General features: G+C 39.4%; 1 protein-coding gene across 1 annotated transcript in view; it reads left to right on the forward strand.

Annotated features, from left to right (window-relative positions):
* The first annotated feature begins 2,502 nt into the window (after positions 1-2,502).
* The window catches only part of LOC106960700 (protocadherin-16-like), a 98,574-nt gene continuing 78,208 nt past the window's right edge, over positions 2,503-22,868 (forward strand). The window contains exons 1-2 of the mRNA XM_015053930.1: positions 2,503-2,992; positions 11,349-13,169. Coding sequence (XP_014909416.1) covers positions 11,370-13,169 — 1,800 coding nt within the window. The 5' untranslated portion in view covers positions 2,503-2,992; positions 11,349-11,369. The remainder of the gene's footprint in view (positions 2,993-11,348; positions 13,170-22,868) is intronic.

The raw sequence follows: 22,868 nt of genomic DNA on the forward strand, positions 1-22,868 counted from the left end.
AAAAAAAAAAAAAAAAAAAAGATTTAGCTGAAAAAAAATCTGGTGCTCTGGCAGGGAACACATTGTCCAACCACTTTTCATTTATGGCTTGGTTTTCCTATTCACAGCATACAAAACAATACATCTGCATCATTGCTTTAAATCATGTGCACTGTCATTGGATTTGTTTATTATAAATCAAACTATTTTATTTTGTTTAGCCAAGAGTAAGTATGATGTTTTTTTCTTTGTGATCACAACATAAATCCTGAAGATATGTCCAAACGGTATCAGATGTTCCTCAGTGCGACACTGGCACGGCGGATAGCACTTTGTTGTGCTCTCATTTATCAGCTCGAAACAAAACATGGCACAGGTTCAGTCTGTTTTAATGCTTCCAGTGACTGACAAGGTAGCAAGGCACGGTTATGACTCCTGCACTACGGGAGATAAAAGCGGGCTTCCTCCAGGGAGCTGACAGATGATGCAGCCGATGCTCCTTTCAAGAGTCACAAGATCCCAGGAAAAGTTGCAGGCTTTGTTTCTTTTCTAGACTTTAGATGAAAAATACCCCCAGGGGGCTCCTTGACTGCTAACATCTGAGGGAAAATGCTTTGTATATGACGGCTGGGCCCTCTCGTGATGCTGTGTTTTTGTTGAGGATATTAGGGCAGCAGTAAATTAACCCTTGGAAAAGAGCCCGAGTGCCCTTAAGCCAGACCCATTATTTTACATTACAGTTGTTTACATTGTGTCTGATAAGTTTCTTGAAGGTTTTTCTCTCATGTTAAAAATAATTTAATTGATTGTGTCACCAGTCTGGGCAGTTCTCAAAATAGACAATCACATTGTGCTACAGTTTCTCACCACTCATAAAGCATCGTCGTAACAAACCTGAAGAGTACCTATCATGCCAAATTCACGTTTTGCACATTTTTATACTTTATTTGGGTCTTAATTGCGTCTAAAAATAGCCAAAGCACTCAAAGCAACCACCCAGTCCAGTTTTTGGCTACAAGTTAATATTTTTTGGTGTCTGGAAAATGAGCTGTTTCCAAAACCTCCCAAATGTTAAATCACAATCAACTGGTGCCACGTTGTTACCTAGTAACCCCAGCTGAGCACCAACCCTAGCCTAGCAACCCAAGTGGAGCACCAGAATGTTTGATCAGCTGGTTTCAGCTGCAACAAAACAGCAGTCATTGTGTGTGCTGTACAATGATGGCTGGAAAAGACAAGTGTTTGCACTTACCATCCAGAAACTACTTGCTGCATACTTGTTGATTGGGGAGGAGGCTCTACTTCTCCTTTCCAAAGAGGAATGGTTGTACGGTTGTGCATCTATTTACAGCCATTTTCACGTGCGAGTGTAAACATTGAGCATTAGGATCCCAGGATCTTAGGCTGTTTCGTAAAATGATTTGACTCTAGTTTCATTATTATTTTGAAGGTTCTCTTCCACATCACAGAACAGTTTCAGGTGATACAAACAGTGGTGGTGAATATACACAGGTCAGTAAAAATTCAAAGAGATTTGTACCCAATAAAGTTTTGAAGACTTGTCATCATGGCTCGGGCAGTTCTCTGAGTCAAACTTTCACTCAGATATGTAAGAATGAACCCTATGCAACTATAGTCTTTCAAAATCTATGTGAAAATCTGTTAAAAGTTTACCATCTTCCATAATATTTATTAAAGGCAGCTGTTCAGCTCGACTCATGTGATGACATGCACCCATAAACAAAGTGGAATTGTTAGCTTATTTTCTTCAGTGTGGTTTTGAAAAAAAAAAAAAAAACTGTATTGTTTGTGAATTCCTGCTGTTGAAATCCATACATCATCATCAACAACACAATGTGCTTGTTGTTGTCAGTAGGCACTTAAGTTCTTTTTTTTCCTTCAGTAATTTAATTACTGGATATTGAGCTTTGATTTTAAATTGAAATTCAGTATTTACTATCATTTGAAAAGAGGACTTTGGATCAAAGTTAGAGTCTAGCCCTGTTTCGTCTTTGTCCAGGTAGCACCTGGCTCCTTTTACAACGTATTTTCTCCTTCTACTAAAAATTTCTTTGGTATGCCTTGATACAGAAGTATGCGGACAGCCAACTTCGTTTGCCATGGCCTTGTGTGAATTACCCTCTCTGTGAAAGGTGTCAAAGACTACAGGAAAACTGCCAGATAGTGTCATAACATGTCCTTCAAATAATATTTTAGTCATAAGTCTCTCTCCTGCTCACATATAATTGTTTTATTTTAAGTAAGCCACAAGTATCAAGATAAACAAAAATAAACACTTGAAATATGAGGGGAAAATACATAAGATTTGAACTGCATAAGATTTGAATATCAAATATCCTATGATATTCTAATATATTTGGACGCAACAGTGCATGTTGGGGGGGGGGGGGGGGATACTCTACTGGTTTGTATTTGAAATAATTGCATATAAAGTGACTTACAGTTCTCTTTTGGATAGGTTGGTGGCACCAGAGTTCAGCACAAACCTGGACTGCCTCCTTGCGGTGTCTCCTTAAAGCAATCACGGCCGCAGCAGCAGCAGCGCTGAAGAGGAGAAGAGCAGGAGGTTGCAGCCCGTCACGTGTTGAATAAATCAGATTTTGGAGACGGACGTCCACTGCTCGGCCCCCACACCGCTTGGTCTCAGTTAGCGCGCAGCAGCCGCAGCAGTGTGTCTGCAGCCGTACAGACAGACAGGCAGAGGCTGCCGCAGAGCTGAGAACGTCCCCTGGATGAGGAAAGTTTGCCGCAAGTTTGCATTTTCACTTTCCGTGAAGAAATCCGAAAGAGGTTGAGAAGGATTTCTTGAAAGAAACCAATTCTGCAGAGAAGATCTCCTCAGGCTACTCACTGAAGAAGGAGACCCAACTATTCTTTTTTTTTTTTTCTGGGATGGATGCAACTTTCATTTTGTGCTTCATAACGGGGAACTTATAAGAGTGTGGATATATTGTTGATCTGCATGAAAAACAGCACAGAGGAACAGATGAATGTGAGTATCATTCACAGTAAGGATCTTCTTATTGTGACTGTCAGTGCAGTCTAAATATGTGAGAATGGTCATTAGATTGCTGTCGATGCTTTTGTGAAAATTTAGGAAAACAGGATTATGTCAACTTTTGTTTAGCATTTAGGTGGCTGAAACATTCCTTTTCACTTGAAAAAGTTCGATATAACAGTTCCTAGATTTTTCTGAAAAGAGACATTTTTGTTTAGAGGCACTGCCCACTTCTAACTCTTTGTAAAAATTACAAAAGTCCCGCACACAGCCCATACTTTGAAGAGCGGCCAAAGGAAAAAAAAAGAGAGAGAGAGAGAGAGAGAGAGAGAGAGATTTACAGCCCGTTTTTGTCGCTTGTGATTAAAGCCCCCCAGAGACGAAAACATTCCTCTCGAACTGTGCAGCATGAAGTTATTGTCCTCGGAGCTGCTGCAGCCGCTGCAGCGCTTTTTACGCCTCATTCCTGCGCCAGTTGAGCCCAAACCAAACGGTTCCACATGACGGCACAATGACTGTGACGGCAGACTTATGTTCATTAACCGTGAATGGGCTCTTCCTTTCCCTCAATTAACAAATTCATTAAACCTCCACAGGGTTCCATCACCTCGCACCCGAGTTGTGGTTGCGTCGGTTGCTATGGTGCAGTTGGCCACGACAAATATGCTTAGTCGTGTTCATACAGATAACAAAACCTTAGCACCAACTTCAGTCCAGAACTTTCTGCTGATGTTTGCATGCAGACTAGGTTTAAATCACATTGGAAAAGAAAAGAGCCTGCTTGAATAAAGTCAGTGTTTTAACACAGCTTTTCATAAAACTGACTGTTCCATATTCAGTCTCTGGAGATGTCCAGCTTTTCCACTCCAGAAACTTTTTAAATTCTAAAAGTACTTGAATTCTAAAAAGTACTTAAAAATTGTCCAGGATTGTGAACTTGTTTTTTTTTTTTAAAAAAAAACATAACAAGCAAGTCATTAGGAAAAAAAACAAAACTCTCTTGGCATCTTCATTTAAACCAAATAGTTGGTCTTGGAGTTGGGTTTAACAGCTCAGGAGGAGACAAGACCCTACCAGACTTTTTCTGTCTTAAAACAACTTTCTTCTTAAAACCGTCATGGCACAGGTTAACGAGAAGCTCAGCAGTAGAGCAGAAGTACCTTATACAAAGACTATTATTCCTTGAGACAACAGTCCAGGGTTCAACTTCCGACTCTAGACTATTTGCTTCATATCCGTCCTCTCCTCTTGCTACTTCCTTCCCCGTTTGGCTTGGTGTTAATAAAGGCCACCTGTGAACAAAATCTAAAAGAAATAGTCAAAACAGTTTATGCAAATGCTAAGCATCAACAGGCTTGGGCAATTACCTACACTGATGTGATTGTTTCATGGGATATAAAGGTCAGAGGCTGTGCAGCACTAATGATTTTTCAGTGTGAAACACATGCTGATAGTGGAAAACATGTTTTTTTCCAGCCAGACTAACTCTACGATATAAAAGTAAGGTGATGTACGAAGGAAAATTATTATAGTGGTTTAAGTTTTTTGTTTTTTTTTGTTTTTACATTGCCTTAATTTTCTTTGAGTGGAAAGAATTCGTTTCACACAGGAGGGTCATTTGTGGAACACTTCGGCCGACCTAAGCTTCCTGTGTAAATAACCACTCATTTCAAATGTGATGACTTTTCATAAAGTAGTGTTCACATAAACCACTGCGATGTTTGGAGATCAGGTTGGTTTTAATATGGTGGACGTCCACTTTGGTCCTTTCCCTTCTCTAACAAGTGTTTAACTTCAGCTCCTGGAGCCATCTAATCTGGATTCAGACAAAATGAAAATGCCAAGGGAGTTATCGATTACAGGTAGACATCCTGATGTTTATAACAGAATGTCACTTCAGAAAACCCTGGACTATCCCTTTAAGTATTCTCACATACGGCGACCTTTTGTTTTAGCTGTTGTCTTCTTGCATCACTGGTACTTTAACTAAATGCACATGTGTTTTTACTGATGCAGTACTGTGTGCTGCTGCCAGTGCAGTGACAAACACTTTCACTTTAAAATATATCATTATTATTTTAGCTAGAACATTTTAAACAAATAGTAAAACAGACCCATGCTGCTCTTGATGTGGTAAGAAGATGATTCTTCTTGTCACGCACCCTCATATACTCGGGCTAAAGGGCTCAGAGAGGGCCGGTGGGGGGGAAAGAGAAAGTGTGCCTTTTCAAAACAGTGTTTGTTATGACCAGGGGAGCACACATGCATGTGGAGGCCCATGATGGCTTTTCCTGCTCCTTTTACATGCACACAGAGCGAGGTTTCAAAGACTAATGCGAGGCACAGAAACGCAGCACTTAGTTTGGCCAACATTCATAGCATTTTAGTTTGCTTTGTGCTAAGCCTGTCATCCTCATGTCCAGGCAATCTGCTGTTCTGTCTGTGGTTTCCATTATGGCTCCTCTGAGCCTCGCTTGGCTGGCATGGTCTCGAAACCACAGACATTTTCTTTGAGTTAACTGGAATTCTGACATGCTCATTTTACAAAGTCTGTCACTATAGTTGTCCCTCTTAGTCTGATGATAATAAAAATTTAGTTGTGTTTATTAAAGTAGGTCAGCTGCCCCTTTGCTTTTGAGGAATATTCTGCTGTATTTTGATTTATGCTGCTGGACCTCAAGCTGTTCTTCTCCGAGTAAGTGAAATGATCTTGGTAAATTACAGACATAACACAAGATTAAAAATATGTATGTTTGCAACTATAGACGATCCTGAAATGCATATTACTAGATCAAATGTTATATCTTGGAAGATGGGTCTTTTGCAAAACAATTGTTTTAGCTTCATGTGCAGCAGCAGTTTCCACTACTTCCAAATTCTAAAAGGTTTTTTTTTTGTGTGTGTGTGTGTGTGTGTCGTTATATCACACTCAGTGTCTGTATTTGCTCCAGGTGAGAGACAGAAGTTTGCTTTTGTTTTTAGTGAAACATGCTTAACCAGAGACGTGTTTGGTTTTACAGCAGCGCAAGACGTAAATAATACTTCAGAGAAACCTGAGAAGTCAGGTACATTTTGGTGAATATGCTTTCTGAGCAAAATGGAACACATTTTCCATTATGAGGTGTGAATAACAGAGAGGAAGATGAATCACAGCCCTGATGTTTTCAGCATTCAATTCAGTTCATCTAAAGAAGTGCTCAGAAAGATATTTGTTTCAAACCTACAGCTTTGGTATTGTTTGGTTGACAGGCTTAGTTTAAAGGATTTAGGAAGAAAAATGGGGCCACTGCTAAAGTTATTACTAACAATCTCACACACGTACAGTGCCTTGCAAAAGTAATTATTGCTTTGGACTTTTTCCACATTTTCTCACAGTACAACCACCATCTTCAATGAATTTTATTAGATTATTTTGTAATGGATCGACACAAAGTGGAATTTAACTATTCAGTGGAAGGAAAATAGTGCATGTTTTTAAAAATCAGTGATCAGAACAAGTATAGCATGTATTTGTACTCAGATCACCATGAGTTAATATCTGTAGCACTGCCTTTCACTGCAATTACAGCTGCAAGTCTTTTCTCTACTAGCTTTGGACAGCTAGAGGCTGCAATTTCTGCCCATTCATCTTTGTCAGAGGAGAATGGAGTCAATGAAAATTAATTTTAATTTATTATTACATTAAAATTCATTTTAATTTTCATTGACTCTTTTCTCCTTTTATTGCCAATTGCATTATATTTGCTGGTTCCTTTCAATGACACTTTACAAGGACAAAACAATGCAAGAATAAACCAAAAATAAAAACAGATGCTGAAGAAAACAAAACAAAACAAAAAAAAATCAAACAAGAAATTACAATGAAAAGGCCAACTAGAACAGATGCGACTTTACTTGTGATTTAAAAGTAAAATATTGCGGATATCAGGAAACAGATAATTCCTGAGTTGGGGAGCAGAGTGAGAAAAGGCTCTGCTCCCCATGGTGCTGAGGCGGAAGAAGGGAACAGTGAGGTGGGTCGAAGAGGAAGAACAAAGAGCACGAATAAGTGGTGATGTGCTGGAGGTCAGGCAGATTTTACCACATTGCCACAAATTCTCAAATAGATTTAGGTCTGCATTTTCATGGGGCCAATCTAACACATGATTACGCTTCAAGCTAAAGTATTCCATTGCAGATATTTCTGTCTGATTAGGGTCACTGGCCTCCAGGATAGTGCTGTCTCAAGTCTTTTGTAGGCTCAAGAACCGTTTTCGTGAAGGGTTGCCTTGTCTTTAGCTTGTGTTCATCCTGCAGAAAAGCATCCTAACAGCATGATGCTACCACCATGTTTCACACTGTGACTGGTGTTAAGGTTTAGTTTTAGTGTCACACAGCACTTTGCGGGGCTGCACAGTGGCGCAGTTGGTAGAACTGTTGCCTTGCAGCAAGAAGGTTCTGGGTTCAATTCCCTGGTCTTTCTGCATGGAGTTCATATGTTCTCCCTGCACATGTGTAGGTTTTCTCTGGGTACTCCAGTTTCCTCCCACAATCAAATTGTCCCTAGGTGTGAATGTGTGTGTGCATGGTTGTTTGTCCTGTCTATCTCTGTGTTGCCCTGCGACAGACTGGCGACCTGTCCAGGGTGTACCCCACCTTTCACCTGGAACAATAGCTGGAGATAGGCACCAGCAACCCTCCCAACCCCACTAAGGGACAAGGGTGTAAAGAAAATGGATGGATGGAGAGCACTTTGCATTTGGGTTAATCAGTCTTAGCCTACCAGAGCACCTTCGTCCATGTTTACTGTTTCTGATACATGGAGATAAGTTCGAGTGGGAATTACTAAACATAATCTGTGAATATTGTGTTTTTCTGAATGAGAGAACTTTTACAAAGAGTTGATTTTACAGAACTGCCTCTTGTCACCATTACATTAATAAAATAGTCTAACTTTGGAGTTCTGTTTTTCAGAAACTAAACTTATATCGCCGTTATGTTTGTGCGCCAGTGTTTGTTTCTCCCTCGGTGTACTTACTGGCATTAGTACAAAAATGTGTTTTCCTTTCTTTCTATATATTTTTTTTAAACCACACACTTTACTAAACTTGGTATTGTGCAATTGTCTTACCCAGCTGTATCTGCTATATCCATTAGGCTGAACTGCTCTGCAGAGGTCCACGGCTGGAGCTCAACTAGAAAATGCATTATTTCAGTCGTGGCATTTGGTCAAAGATGTGGGCCTTAAAATGCTCCCTTTTGTGCTTTGGATGTTGAAGTTCATCCCCAGTGTTGCTGTAAAGTAAATCAATACTGAGACTACAAAGTTCATGCGGAGTCAAGATTTTCAGGCTGTCATGGATGCGTGCTTATATATTTTTGCCAAGAGGAGAACTTGCAAGGCAATCCAAGTGATGGAATGTAACGGTGAATTTCTAGTGCTTGACTTTTAAGGTTGTGCTATGTGGAGTTTATATTGTCTTCTTGAAAGAAATATGAATTTGAACTTAATGTAGGACATTAGGATCAAAGTTAGTTTCGTTGCTAACTACAGACAGCCACTCGCAACACTTTATCAAATTACATACTTTAAAACAAGACCCTATAGGTTTCTCTCTGCTCACATGAAATGAAATTTACTACATTAAAAGTTAGCATTTTCTGTGTTGTGGGCTTTGAATTATGGCAGACTGAAATTAGGCCTGGAATCTTGTGTACATATGGCCAACATCCAGAGGACCTCAATTATAATGCTGTCGAGCCAGAAAAAGGGAAAGAGGTAGACTGCGTGGAGCCCTTCAATTCTGCTGTAGCCTACTACTCTGTCACTCAAACACACCGCTACTACCGTGGCTGAGACAGATCACCACACTGCGCTCACAGACACATGGGAGGGATTTAGTGGGTACACTCACACTCATAAACACACACACACACGCACGCATGCACGCACACGCAGATGTGTTGTGAATGTTTCCATGTATGCGTCTGTTAAACCACTGGGGGGAGTCTTGGAAAGCTCTCTTGAGAAATTTTGCTGTTTAGAAATTCAATCCTGTGTTACGTTCATCTTTATACGTTTCCTCCAAGCTAAAGTAGAACTTTCTTTGAAAACAAGGAAAGTAGTTTTGAATTACTTCAATCTAGACAGAACCGCACACTACTGGGAAGCCAGTTTCTCCATTTGATTCAAAAGACATGATAATTTTCTGTGTGCCAAACACTTAGTGGTTCAGGATTATTCAGCAGATGGTGACTATCTTGTTGAACTGTTTCCACACAGCTTCACAGTGTCTCCCATTCTCAGTTACAGATTGTCTGTGGTGGAGTGGGTGCAATGCCAAATTCTTCGTGGATGCTTTTTGCTATGGAAAATCTGTTTTTAAAATCGGTTTAAGGTAGCAAAAAGTGTTTTTTTTTTGTTTTTTTTTAAACTGAACATGTATCCTGTGCAATTCAAACGATTAAAAAAAAATCTGTTAGAGGGAAAATGTGTACTGAATACGTTGTAACAACTTGGTTGCATAATTGTGGATACTTAAGGTTATACTTTTTTTAACCACCTCTGATTCAATGTCTGTTATGTAAAGGTCTAGAGTAAGACCCAAACGCAGGCATGAGACAGCCAAGTAAAAATAAATAGCTTTACTTTAAAACGCAGATGACAGAGAGACAGGCTTGTATGAACATAAGATGATCATCTTCTTGATTTTAATGGTGGTTAGTTATAATATGGAATGTGAATCAAGAAAAGCAGGTTAAAACAAAAAACAAAAACAAACAAAAAGAAAACACCCTATATTTTTAAGTAATCTGGTTAACTTTAAATGACAAAAAAATATATTTTTTTTAACATACATCAAAGAGTCTTAATAGATTACACTGTTCTTTATCCATTTCAATACTGATTATTCCTGCTTTGCTTTCTGGTTTTTGCTACAAATAGACATTATATGTTCTATTGTCTCACTTTCCCCCACACAACTCACATCTTCCTGAATCACTGTGATCTGACCAACTGAGAGATATTTACGCTCAAGAGTAAATAAGGTGAAACTGTGTGGAGCTGTGCGAGGAGGCAAGAAATTGAAGTTGCTTTCAGGAAATGTTAGAAATGGCTTATGAAATACCAAAATAAAGCTGAACACAAAACCAGGACAATTTTAGCATCCTGCCTCTCTTTTATAAGAGTCAGTCAGCGTCTCGCAACTTAAATTGGCAATATTTACCCACTCTGTCCTGCAAAAGTTTTCCAAAGTAGATTGAGGACACCTCTTTCCCACAGCCGTCTCTAGGTGACCACACTGATTTTCGATTGGATTTTGTTCTGTACTCTGTTTTTCTTTGTCGAAGTCATTTTGTTGGGTTTTGTCAAATGCTTGCACTCACAGTGAGGCTGAACAATAAACTCATTCTTCATCTTCGGCTTTCTGAAGGTTTTGGGTCAAATCCAGAGGCACAGCATTATTTGTACCAAAAAAATATTGGGTACAGCCCTGTCAGTTCAGCACACACATTTACCAAATAATACAGGGTTATTTTACACCTGTACTGTAAAGACAACCTATTGAAAGATCGTCTTTAATGTACCACGGTAAATATTTTTTTTTGTGCCCTTGTACCTATGGTGGTTCTTTGTAACCTCTTTGCAAACTGTGGCTTTAGCTAAAGGATGGAAATGAAAGTCAAGGTTAGCTGACTTTTGCAGCTAAATATTATTTATGGTTGTTTAGATTCTGTATAATTGAAGGCCTGGTGGAGTATGGAAGGCTGGACTTCAGTCAAAATGTGGTTCAACAAATTATTAGTTTAAGGGGTATGCACTTATGTAATCAGGTTATTGCAGCTTCTCTTTTTATTACATTTTCCTTCTAACAGATTTATTGCTCTTTCACTTAATGCAGGACACATGTCACATTAAAGGTGGCGTGTAAACTTCTCATATCCACTGCAAATGCAACAGAAACACGCACTCCCTGCTTCACATGTGAATATGCTCCTCCAGAAAACGTGTAGGTTGTCCAGGCAAATGTGATTTTCTCACCTTCTTTGCATGAAACACCCCCAGACTCCCTTTCTGAGGGGGTATGCTGTGGTCTGGGTTTTGGCTGCTTCCACAGAAAAGACGAGTTTTAAAGAAGGAACAAGGTGCTGACTTATTAGCTGAGCTAAGACGTGTTGGAAAATTTTATATACTAGACCTTTTCTGTATTATGGTAGAGAAATCGGCCAAAAAACATATGAGAAGGTGTTAAGGACATTCCTGTTTTTTCTTAAAATACCTTAGAAATATTAAGTAAATATTTTCTTGGTTCCTGGTGTTGTGACACTTCGATATGACTCAGGTTTCCCTCTTTTTGTGTTTTTTCAGGCTTAAAACGAAGAAGCAAAGATGAAGACAGCTGCCAAGGGTTTTGGAAAGTCTAAAATGGATCCTTTGCACTCTGAGGGGTGGTTTAGCAGAAGGATAGTGCTAACTGTGTATGTGGCCTTGGAGCTTTTAACACTCCATTCATCTTTTGTCCGTGGGACCCTTGAGCTACAGCTAGATGAGGAACAACCAGCTGGCACAGTTGTGGGTGATATCAGCGCTGGACTTCCTCCTGGTGTCACGGCTTCCTTGTATTTCATCTCTGACCACGAGGGCACTGGAGTGGGCAGCGATTTGGACATAGATGAAAGCACGGGTATAATTAAAACCGCCAAAGTCCTGGACCGGGAGTTGAGAGACAGATACAGCTTCATTGCAGTCACCATGACAGGTGTGACTGTTGAAGTGACTATCAACGTAAATGATATAAATGACCACGCTCCAAAGTTTCCCCGAGAAAGAGTGACATTTAAAATTCCTGAGCAGACAGCCATTGGCACTAGATTTCCTCTCGAGCCAGCTGTGGACAGTGATAAAGGACAGTTCACAACACAGGGTTATCTTATCAAGGATGGAAATGTTGGCCAGGCCTTCACCTTGGAGACAAGGAGGGGAAGCAGTGAGGTTCTCTTCCTGGACTTGGTGGTCAATGGCATTCTAGACCGAGAGAAAAGATCAACCTACACGTTATCTTTAGAGGCCTTTGATGGCGGTTCACCCAAAAGAACTGACCAAATGACTTTAGATATTATTGTACAAGATATAAATGACAACGCTCCTGTTTTTAACCAGAGCCGCTATCATGCGATCATATCTGAGAATCTACAGCCTGGAAGTAACATCCTCCAGGTGTTTGCAACAGATGCTGACGAGGGCGATAACGGGTTGGTGCTGTATGAAATCAACAGGAGGCAAAGTGACCCCGACCGGTACTTTGTCGTGGACACTCGCACCGGGATAATCACTTTGAACAAGCCGCTGGACTTTGAGATGAGAAGAGTCCATGAGCTCGTGGTCCAGGCTCAAGACAATGCAACCCATCCGGAAGTGACCAATGCCTTTGTAACCATTCATGTCAGAGACTACAATGACAACCAGCCCACCATGACTATCATCTTTTTAAGTGAGGATGGGTCTCCTAGAATCTCCGAAGGTGCACAGCCAGGCCAGTATGTAGCCCGGATCTCAGTCACCGACCCAGATTACGGAGAGTATGCCAATGTGAATGTGTCGTTAGAAGGAGGAGATGGAAAATTTGGCCTGACAACAAAAGACAGCATCATATACCTTGTGTGTGTGGACCAGATTCTGGACCGGGAGGAGAGGGACACCTATGAACTGAGGGTGATGGCAACAGACTCGGGCACACCCCCACTACGGGCGGAGTCCTCCTTTGTCATCCAGGTGACTGACATCAATGACAACCCTCCTCTTTTTGATCAGCCGGTGTACAGACAAGTGATCCCCGAAGTGGTCTTCCCAGGCAGCTTTGTGTTGCAGGTTACTGCAAGAGATAAAGACCAGGGGCCAAATGGAGATATTAACTACAGCATCCTGCAAGATCCAAGTGGCTACTACAGCTGGTTTAGTATAGACTCCATCACAGGCATTATTACCACTCTATCCCAGCTGGATTATGAAAAGAACCCTAGTCCCAGTATAACTGTTGTTGCCACAGATGGAGGAAAACCTCCCCTTTCTTCTACATCAGTGGTTAACATCTTACTTCAGGATATAAATGACAATGAGCCTGTTTTTGAGAAAAACTTCTACAATGTGTCCATCAAGGAGAACACAGCTCCAGGGACCTGCATTCTTCAGGTAGGACTTTTTTCTCTGGATTTTTATTTTAGTTAAAGTATGTAGAGAGATTAATGTTAATCAGAACTCCTGCAGTTATAGGCTGAGTTCCAAAGGTGCTGCCTTCAAGTCGCAGGAAAGATTTCTGGAAAGACAAAACTAATGTAAATTCATAGAATCAATAACAGACAATATTTCAGTTAGTTTATTGTGACCTTTCATTCCTCTGAGGCAAATTATTTTTATTGGTAATGCTGTTGAAATTGGATGGTCTTATTGAGGATTTACCTGCAATTTTAGGCCAAGATGATCTCCATTTTGGCTGTCCTTTTTTTCACCTCTCGAAAGGTTTCCAGGGTAACAGGGGCAGTTTAAAGTACCCTGTCAGCTCGGACACAAAAGGGTTTTTCACATACACAGGCAGAGACAAATTCGGGGCTTTATCTAAAGAATTATATGTTATGTCACTTTTAAAAGGCAACTTAATTAGTCTTGCTCTTTGTGAAAAAAAAATGGCCACAGACGACAAGATTAATTAAAGTTCAGACAAATTACACCTCTCTATTCAGCTGTAGTTTTGTTTCCTCAGAAATGTTGTTTTCTTAGCTATGTCTGGCAATTTTAATGGAAAAAGGCAGATATTACAGTGGGACAGAAGTTCATTGGACGTTAATGTCACTGAAGTAATTTATGTGTAATTTATGTAATTTATGTGTGTGTGTATATATATATATATATATATATATATATATATATATATATATATATATATATATATATATATATATATTTTATAAGAGCAATGGTACACAAGTTAATTTTGTACCAATCAGACATTTGGGGATCATATAATTTCCAGCTTTTACAACACTTTGATATGTAGTTTACAGATCTTGTATATTTTATTGTTTTCTTTAAGAAGTGTAAGAACATATAAAAAAACATTTTGCAAAAAGTTTGTTTCTTTTTATCTGCGAAGCAGATATTCATGGTGTTGTGGGGGTGTAGAAAAGGTTTTACTGTTATTTTAAAAACAAAGTCCAAATTGTTAGGGAGTGTGCTTTTTTGAAATGACTTTCACATCTTCTTTTGACCATGAGTATGCTTTTTTACAGCACATGCTCTTCTATAAAGTACTCTGGTTAGCCCTGCTGCTTTAAAAAAAAAAAAAAAAGTGTTCTTTTTTCTCACTCTCTCACAGCCAAACAAGCCACAGAAATGTCTGTTTCCTTTTAGGTAGCATCGTTCCGATTCTTCTGACTTCATTTATAAACCTCAATGAGACTTCCGAGGTGTTCTGAAGCTGGTTGTAAAAAAAATTCACCAAACCAACTACTAAAAATTTGTTCATGAGCCATGGTCACTATGTTCACTGCTGCTCCCAGACCATGCAAAATTGGTTGGCTAAATGTGAGGTAGACACTGAAAGGCACTGCTTTTAGGCTTTTTTTTTGGCATGCCTAGTTGTTGCAGTCATGTGTATTTGGCGGACCATGTGAGAACAGACTGCTCTTACTCAGGGTGCCAGCTTTACATCCAAACATCACAGCAAGACATCAGATGACTGCCTTTTTTCTCAGTAGAGGAAATTCACTGTGTCTGTCCCCTTTCCATCCACAGCTCTGGTTAAAAAAAAAAAAAAAAACCCTTTACAATAAGGGCATTGTGATCATTAATTCAGAGGTTTGAAGTTTCTCTATTTATTTTACTCTGTGGGTCACCAGCACAGCAGTTTATGATTATTCCAATGAAATCTGGCTCCACAGTTCTGCGCCTGTGCTCTTCTGTCACGTTCCACTATACATCACTTGGTTTTTAAATAATTTTATAATCAGATCAGGGAGGTCCAGAGATAACTGAAAATAAGTTAGCAGCAGTCAATTTTGTAATTCAATAGAGAAGATCGGCTGCGTAGAAAATATTTGGGTAAGTCAAATATAACATGGAAAACCATATTTTACAAACACTGAGCTACAAACTGAAATGCATTATGAGCCATTACTAATTTAAGTCTACTTTTTTGCTATCTGGATTCTGCCTACTTTTGCAAGTTTTACAAATAGTGTGGAGGTCAAATGATCTTATTACACAACAAATTCAATGATATACAGGGACCTAACTGCTTATGCAATTCTCATAATGTGGTATTCTTAGTCTTATATCCTGCATTAATTACTTCTGTCCATTTCAATCTAAATTTCATTTTTATGCTACTCATTTTAGATTATGTTCTCTGCAGATTGCATGTGTGTATCAAGAGGAGACATTCTTTGTTGTGCACTGCATTACAAATATGTGTATCATTTCCGTGACATTAGGAAACTAATTAAATGAACCAGTAATTACTGCATGGTCATTTGACAAGATGTTGGCAACATCAGCTCTGAATCCATAAATGTAGGATGAAAGCCAATATTACAAAATTTTATCAGTGACAGTGAGGGAGAGACATTTTTAATACCCCATCACATAAATCTGTTTAAAATTTCAGCATCACCTTAATAAGCATCTGACACTGTGTTATATACAACTTAATCACCAGGTAAGCAATTCATCTATGTCTATAGATTTTAGGGGGGGGCATGTTGAACAATGAATTACCACTATCACATAACTGGGTTCATTTCAGTTTTAAAATAATCAACCAATCTATCAATCACTTTTAGTTTTTTCATCGCACAGTTCGATCTTCTGATATACCAGGCCATGTGTGCTTACAGACCGTGCAGCAGGGACTATGGAACCAAAGAGGTGTCGCTTACAACTTTCACCATTCACCTGAGCAGTGCCTAAGAAAATGAGTTTGAGATTTACCCTGATGGGAATTTTTTCCGATAGCAGAGCTGTGTTACAGTTATCAAGCTGGCCTTTCAGTTATACTCAGTGCTTTCAAGAGAAGCAAAGTTGTTGTGAAGCATCCTAAACATGTTATACGTATATCTGAAATCAGATAGTCAACGGTTAACCATGTATTCCTCCCGTTCTCTGCACTCCTGTTGCGGTAGATGAACTCTTTGCTTTGTTTCGTACTCTGTGTCTTGCTCATTTCCTAATCCTGTTTTACCCCTTCAACTTCATAGTGATTAGGGGTTTATTAGTACCTCCTGTGGTGGATCAGGGGCACTATATTGGTGCGCCCACTTAATTCATCTGTTTCCTGTCAGTACTTTTCAGTTGACTATGAAGAACATTCTTAAACAGAAAGATAATCTGACCGTTGCTTCTGAAATGCCATGTAATCAGTATGTGCATTGCAATAGGAAACAGTGTGGAGTAAAGTGAGGTTTTCTTGGCTTAAGGAGTTAGTCATTTATTGTTTTCTGTGCTGTTCTATCATATGTTTAAGTAATAAATCTTTTCAGTTGGTTATATCAGAATGTTTCACCAGAGAATAATTTACAAATATCATTGCAGTTTTGAGTTAACATAGAGGGTCCCTGCTAAGAATTGTACCTCTGTCTGTTTTTTTATTTTTTTTATTTTTTATTTTTTGTGGGGGTCCATTGGCTCCAGCAGAAAAGCGAGAGGGGTCTCTTGGCAGCTGTGGGGGAAATGAACCCTGACAAGCGCCTGCAGAAGTGGCAGAGGTGACATGAGCAGGGGGGCTTCCTTTTCTGTCTGCTGGTCTGTCTGCCTCTTAAATTCTTATCTGATCCCCTTTCATTTTCCATTAGTGGGGTGTGATGATAGGCCATAATAAGTTTTTTGTATGTCACCCTTCCTACTTTCATTAGAGAATGGATCTTTTTTCATCACCGCTACTGCTGCCCCCTCAGCAATTTGAGACAAACTCTGATTGCAGTAGTTACTGGAGAAAACAACTTTCCTTTGTTGAAGCTGTGACTCAGAATGATGCTTAAAAGTCTATTCTTTCTCTGTGCTTTTATTAAAAATCCCTGTTCTCTTAAAGGTATCAATTGTGTTTTGAGACTGTCAGGTTTTTTTCCCCCCTTTTTCGGATTGCTTGCTGTGGCCATGACTTTTTAATGTTTTTTGGGATGAAAAACTGTGATCCTTCTAGTTTTTATTTTAGAAAAGTGTTACAGCTAAGACTTTCCCAGCATTCAAACAGCAACCCTCAGACATATTCATTATTCCGCGCTGAATTCTTTAAAGGGAGCCTAGTTGAAAGAGGTACCTCAGTGAAGTGGCACTCTAAATCACTTCTCCATTCCAGTCTACAGAGGAAAAAGACTACTCATAATTGCTGTGTAGAAAAAAAGTATGACTGATTGAATGAATGTCTTTTCTTTCACACCAGCCCCTCATGGTTTCTCCACTCTTTTTACTACACTGGCCACCTGCTGGCAACCACCAGTCAAAAGCATATGAGGCTAATTTCAATCCTTAAAAACCATTTCCTCACACCAGTGTTGGCTAGTAAAAAAAAAAAAAAAAGGTGTATTACGTTAATTGAAATAAAAATCATTACCCTTGTTGTGCTACAATCAGTACAAAGGTGAGGCATGCACAATTTAATCACAGAAGCAGCTTTTGTTTATCCTTCCTCAATAGTCTTTCAAAAAGTCTGCACAGATGCATTGAAATTTAATTTATAAATGTTCTTTGCTTTTTGTGTGCTGTTGTTAATAGACTCATTAATTTAGATTGAAAACTAAAGTGGAATTTGAACAGTTACCTGATAAGAAATTGGGTTTAGCAATGGAGTTGCCCTTTAGAAACATAAATTAGTTTCTTTGTCCTTTTGCTTATTTAGACAATTACCTCATTTTTTAATTTGGGCTCTGAGCAGTTTCTCCTCTCTCACTGTTTAATCTCAGTTTTGCTGAGCCTTATAAGGATTGTGCATAAACACCGTTTATCATGACCTTTATCCAAATTAAATTTCTGCAAAAGGACCGCAAAAATGGAGGACACATTTTGTTTTTTTTTAGCAGAAAGGAAACCTGTCTGACTATAAAAAAAGGACATGCCGCATGAACAACAGTTATTGTAAAACTCCATTTTACAATAAAGATGTTCCAAGACCATAGCTTTCTGAAAATAAGAAAAGCTAATTATGGAGATGTGAGGAAAATGCCAATTTCAGAGTTGTATTTTGGTACACAAAACATGCAATCATTTCTCACCAGAACATTTTCTGGCCATTGTGTGTGTCAAATGAAATGTTCACTTGTCAGTTTTAATGCTAGACATGCCTGTCTGACTGAGAGACTGGTTTAGCTCGAAGCATAGCTGACTCTGCATTTGGTTTTACCTCCGTTTCTTTTTCCTCCTCATAACAACCAAGCTTCGCTGTGGCTCTGTGGGATAGCAGTATTTTCCAGGAATGCCAAAATTGCAGGAAACTGGATGTGCTACTTTATGTGTTGGTGAATGTAATACTTCCGTGAACACTTAGTCCTGAGTTGAGCTGGGGCAGTCATGTGGACATAAACAGTCATGTACGTCTGAACATAAGGTGGGGTGTTTAGGCCAGTTTTTTTTCTGTTTAGACATCTGTGAATTCACTATCAGTCTCACAGCAATAGCTTGGAAAGAGTTGTGGGGAAGGTTTTGAGGAAAACATTAACAGCAATTACTAAATTCAGAAGATAGTAGAAAATGGGATTTAATAAGATCAAACAGTCTGAATGAGCTGAAAGATTTTTTTAAGGCCAGAATGGTATGCATCTCTATAACTGCAGTTTTGTGATATGATGGTAATTTTATGGCAGATTCTAATTTTATACTGAAGTTGGTATTTTTAAGGTTCCAGGAAGTAGAGGTGTGCCATACTGCATATGGCAGTATCAATCCAATATAAATAAATTAAGGCTGGTGATGCCAATACTGATACCGATGTTGATGCTTTTTAATTAAATTTGATATAACATCAACCCTTTAGCTGTTCTTATGGTTTTTCATTTGGATTATTTTATAAAACCCTATGATAGAATTTGGACCAAGTTTCTAGGTGTCTACAAAATACTTTAGTAACATATTAACATAATACACATAGACAATAGAATATCTAAGCTAATCAGTGTGCATTTTTTTTCTAAATAAAGTGTAAATCAAATTTCCATTTGAGTCAAATTGAGGTAAAGTTAAAAAACAACATAAAAATAAAATAACATTTAAGAGGGAATCTAAAACTGGTGCATTGATCTTATCACGCTACTATTGATCCAATATTGATACCAATTTAGTAACAATATTTTGAATCAATTCCCCCACCTCTACCAGGAAGGACACCCCCTGAAGTCTGACTCCCAAGTGCAAAAGTATGAGTTTACAAATAAATCTCAGAGTTTCATAATCCAACATGGCGTCTTTGTATATTAGAGATCTGGCATCTTATTTTGAAGATTCAGGATGTCATCAACATGGGGATAAAAAATTGTTTTAGATATGATTCCAGCAAGTACCTTTTGAAGGACCTTGGTGAACGCAGTTCGGCGTATCTGAAAGGTAAAATCTAGTGCATTCTGTTCACTTTGCATATAAATACAAAACATGCTGTGTGAATTTGTCAGTTGTTGCATGTCACTGTGAAAACTCAGCATTCAAGTGCAGAGGCTATGATCAGCCACATGTGGTATTGCCATATTGCCATTAAAGTGAATGTTCTGGAAGATAAAAATCAGCTGGAAAGATTTCCTGCTTATTGCTGGTAGGGGGGGGATATATATCCAGTGGGATATGACATTTCATCAGTACAGTCTGTTTCCCAAGTTGCCTCCTGCAGGTGAAGCAGACCTCCTAGTATGACTACTAGTTTTATCTGAAAGAGTGTTGGTGTTTTGAAAGAAAAGAGTCTGAGAAAATGAGTGGAAACACTTGACAGTCCACTGGGGAGTCTGATTCTGGCAGCAGTGACAAAGCTCTGGCCCAGCTGCGGGATCCAGTTGTTGATCCCAGTTGTAACATATATCTTCTGACGCTGAGGTGTCCTGTCTCATTGTCTGGTTGTCACTCCTTGCCTTGTCTGCTTCACCAGGTCTCTTATCTCTTCCAATTTCCTTTTCCCACATTGTTGTGTCTCCGCTGTGATCCTGTTACGCCTCTTTGCTTCTTCCTGTTGTCCCTGTGGTCTGGTGACATCAGGATGAGGGCAGGTGATAGTAGCACATCTGTCTGCCTGTGGATGCTCGGTCCTCCTCTAAGTGAACCAAGTAGGCTGATTTGTGGGTCTCAGTGCAATTTGGGTTTTGCCTCCACAAGAATAAAGGTAGCCATTAGAGTAAAACAGGTGCATGTGTTTTCACTGTGTTGCATTCAGAAATGAGAGGAGCTTCTTTGTTTGACCTTTTTAAAAGGGGCAATTATTCACTTTGCCTCCTTCTTTGAGACAAATTAATGGAGAGGGGGTTAGACCTTGAGACTGGCTGTGATGACGGCTGCCAGGCCTTCTGTTCTCACCACCCCCTCGGTACTACAGCACATGTGCAAGGCACTTGGCACCGCCAAACAAGCCGGGCATCAGGAAGCATCATCTGCTCATGATATTCTCTGTTCAAAAGCAAATCTGCGCTAAATCATCCATCCAAGCCCCTGCTGTCCGTCAGAAGCCGCCAGACTGGAAAGCAGATGCGGAGTGACAGCTTGCCAGGTAACAAAAATCAGTAACCACCTAAACTAGATCACACAAAACAGGGTGAGGTGTTTTATAATACTGTATGTGGAGTTGCCAGCGTGTTGAATCTTCCATTCATGGCAAATTTACATCTTCCTAGAGGGGAAAAAAACAGTCTTACATTACACAACCTTAAAATATCTTAACCACTGAGCAAATGTCTCCATATCCTGAACGACTTTTTCAAAGAATGCATCGGTTTCAAATGCCAGCAACCTCAACACCCCCGGTTGCTCCATAATGATTTAGAAAAATGTTTCTCAGCCTAACAAACTCATTCATGTGTTGGAGCATAGAGTTACTGAGCATTTTTGTGCTCTCAAAAAAGGCCAGTTTCGGTTTACAACCAGATCTAATTATCCCGGGAGGAAAATTGAACATTGAAATCTTTCAAAAACTTAGTTGCCAAGCAAGTAGGAATGGATATTGAATTGGCATGTTGGGTCAAATTATGTGGGAATCAACATTACTCTGGCAACAAAGGGTATTTTGCGGATGATTAATATTAACAACATGCCTCAGTTTCTGTGTGAGCTTAGGGACCAGAGCTATAAAATATATGCAGTTTTTGTTTGTATTGAGCCAAAATAGGACTACGGATTACATATCATCTCAACTTTGTTACACCTTTTATAGCCAACGGCTTTTGATGTTTTGACCCTTCTACAAGCCACAGTTTGAGTTATATTACTACAGCAGCTATTAATTTAAACATTCCTTGTAAAATTGCCCATTTTGGTTTGAAATTCCCCAAACCAAATGAAAATCCCAGTGAACACAAGAGAAATGGAAAACAATCCTAAGTAAAACATTTCCTGGTTCTTTTACCTGGCCCGGTTCTACCGTGTTCGTTTATCCAAGCCTTGTAAAGCAAAGCATGTGGGAGAGAATGATACTCCGCACAGATGGGGAGAACTGTCTGAAGAGAACCTCTACTTTTACATTGTGGTTCGCCTCTGCTGTCTCCATTGGCCTCAAGCAAAAATGGACTGAAGACTGTTTTAACCAGATTCCCATTTTGTATGTGCTCATGGACCATGTACTTCCTTTTTAATCTCACATGCCAAAAGCTAAAATAATCCAGCATACATTTAAAAGGTGGAGGGGAAATCAGTTTGAAGTAATCATCAGACATTTTTCTCCTATAATAAACCTTCCACACTGATGATTAGTTGTAATAAAAAGACAACCGTTTGGCTTAGTAGTAATTTCCTCTGAGTGCTCAGAGGTGATTTAAAGATTTAGCAGGGGAACTAATTACCACAGGGTTGTCTACCTCATCAATAAGGTTAATTTGGTCTGGTGTTGCTGGATTTATGTCACTGCTTCTTTTGACTCTTGTGTTGAAAAGCGAAGCACGTGTTTATATTGCTGTGTAAAGCTTAGTGTGCAGAGCAAAGTGCGATATGGGACTTCCTGGCGTAATTAACTTGAGCTGGCATGCTGAATTTAAGATCTGTGATTTGGGACAGACAACCAGGTAAGGTTGTGTTTTTATTCACATCTAGTTGTTTAACAAAGTGGCACAAATTCCTTCAGCAGTGCCCTATCTATCCTACCTCAAAACTGTCTTACAATTTTTTTTTTTTGTGGAATGCTAAGCATCTCAGAGATTCAGGAATAGATCTTAGCTGTGATTACCAAACTGAAGTCATGCACATTACTGTTCTGCATCAACCTTTCATCAAAACTCAGGCTGAGGACTAAAATGTGCCCACCCAGTCATCCCTAGCAGGGGCAATGACTACCAGTGCTGCAATGCAGCACAATAAATGTGACCTGAAATGTTACTGTTAGCTGTAAGTCCCCTAAGCACGGCGTACGTAAGCTTGCTTCTAGGCTTTCGCGCAAAGCCTATCACCCTCAAAGGATGCATAAACAAGGTTCTTAATAGTTTGGCATCCAGATACACTGTGTACAGTCAGCTGTGACATTTTAAAAGTATCCTCAATATGCAACTCAATGAACAGGAGAAAAACTAGTGCACAAGAAGTTGCTGATGTCTTCAGAAGGCCAATGCATCATTCCCAGGAATGAAAGCATCCAGACATCTGGTTTGAGACGCTGTCTCCATTCAAACCTAAATTATACATGATAACTTTCATCAGATCCTGTTGCGAACTCTCGAGCCTCAAATCTCC

The sequence above is a fragment of the Poecilia latipinna genome, unplaced genomic scaffold (genome assembly GCF_001443285.1).
Source record: "Poecilia latipinna isolate Pla-1442-1.1 unplaced genomic scaffold, P_latipinna-1.0 Scaffold1214, whole genome shotgun sequence".
Classification (NCBI taxonomy): Eukaryota; Metazoa; Chordata; class Actinopteri; order Cyprinodontiformes; family Poeciliidae; genus Poecilia; species Poecilia latipinna.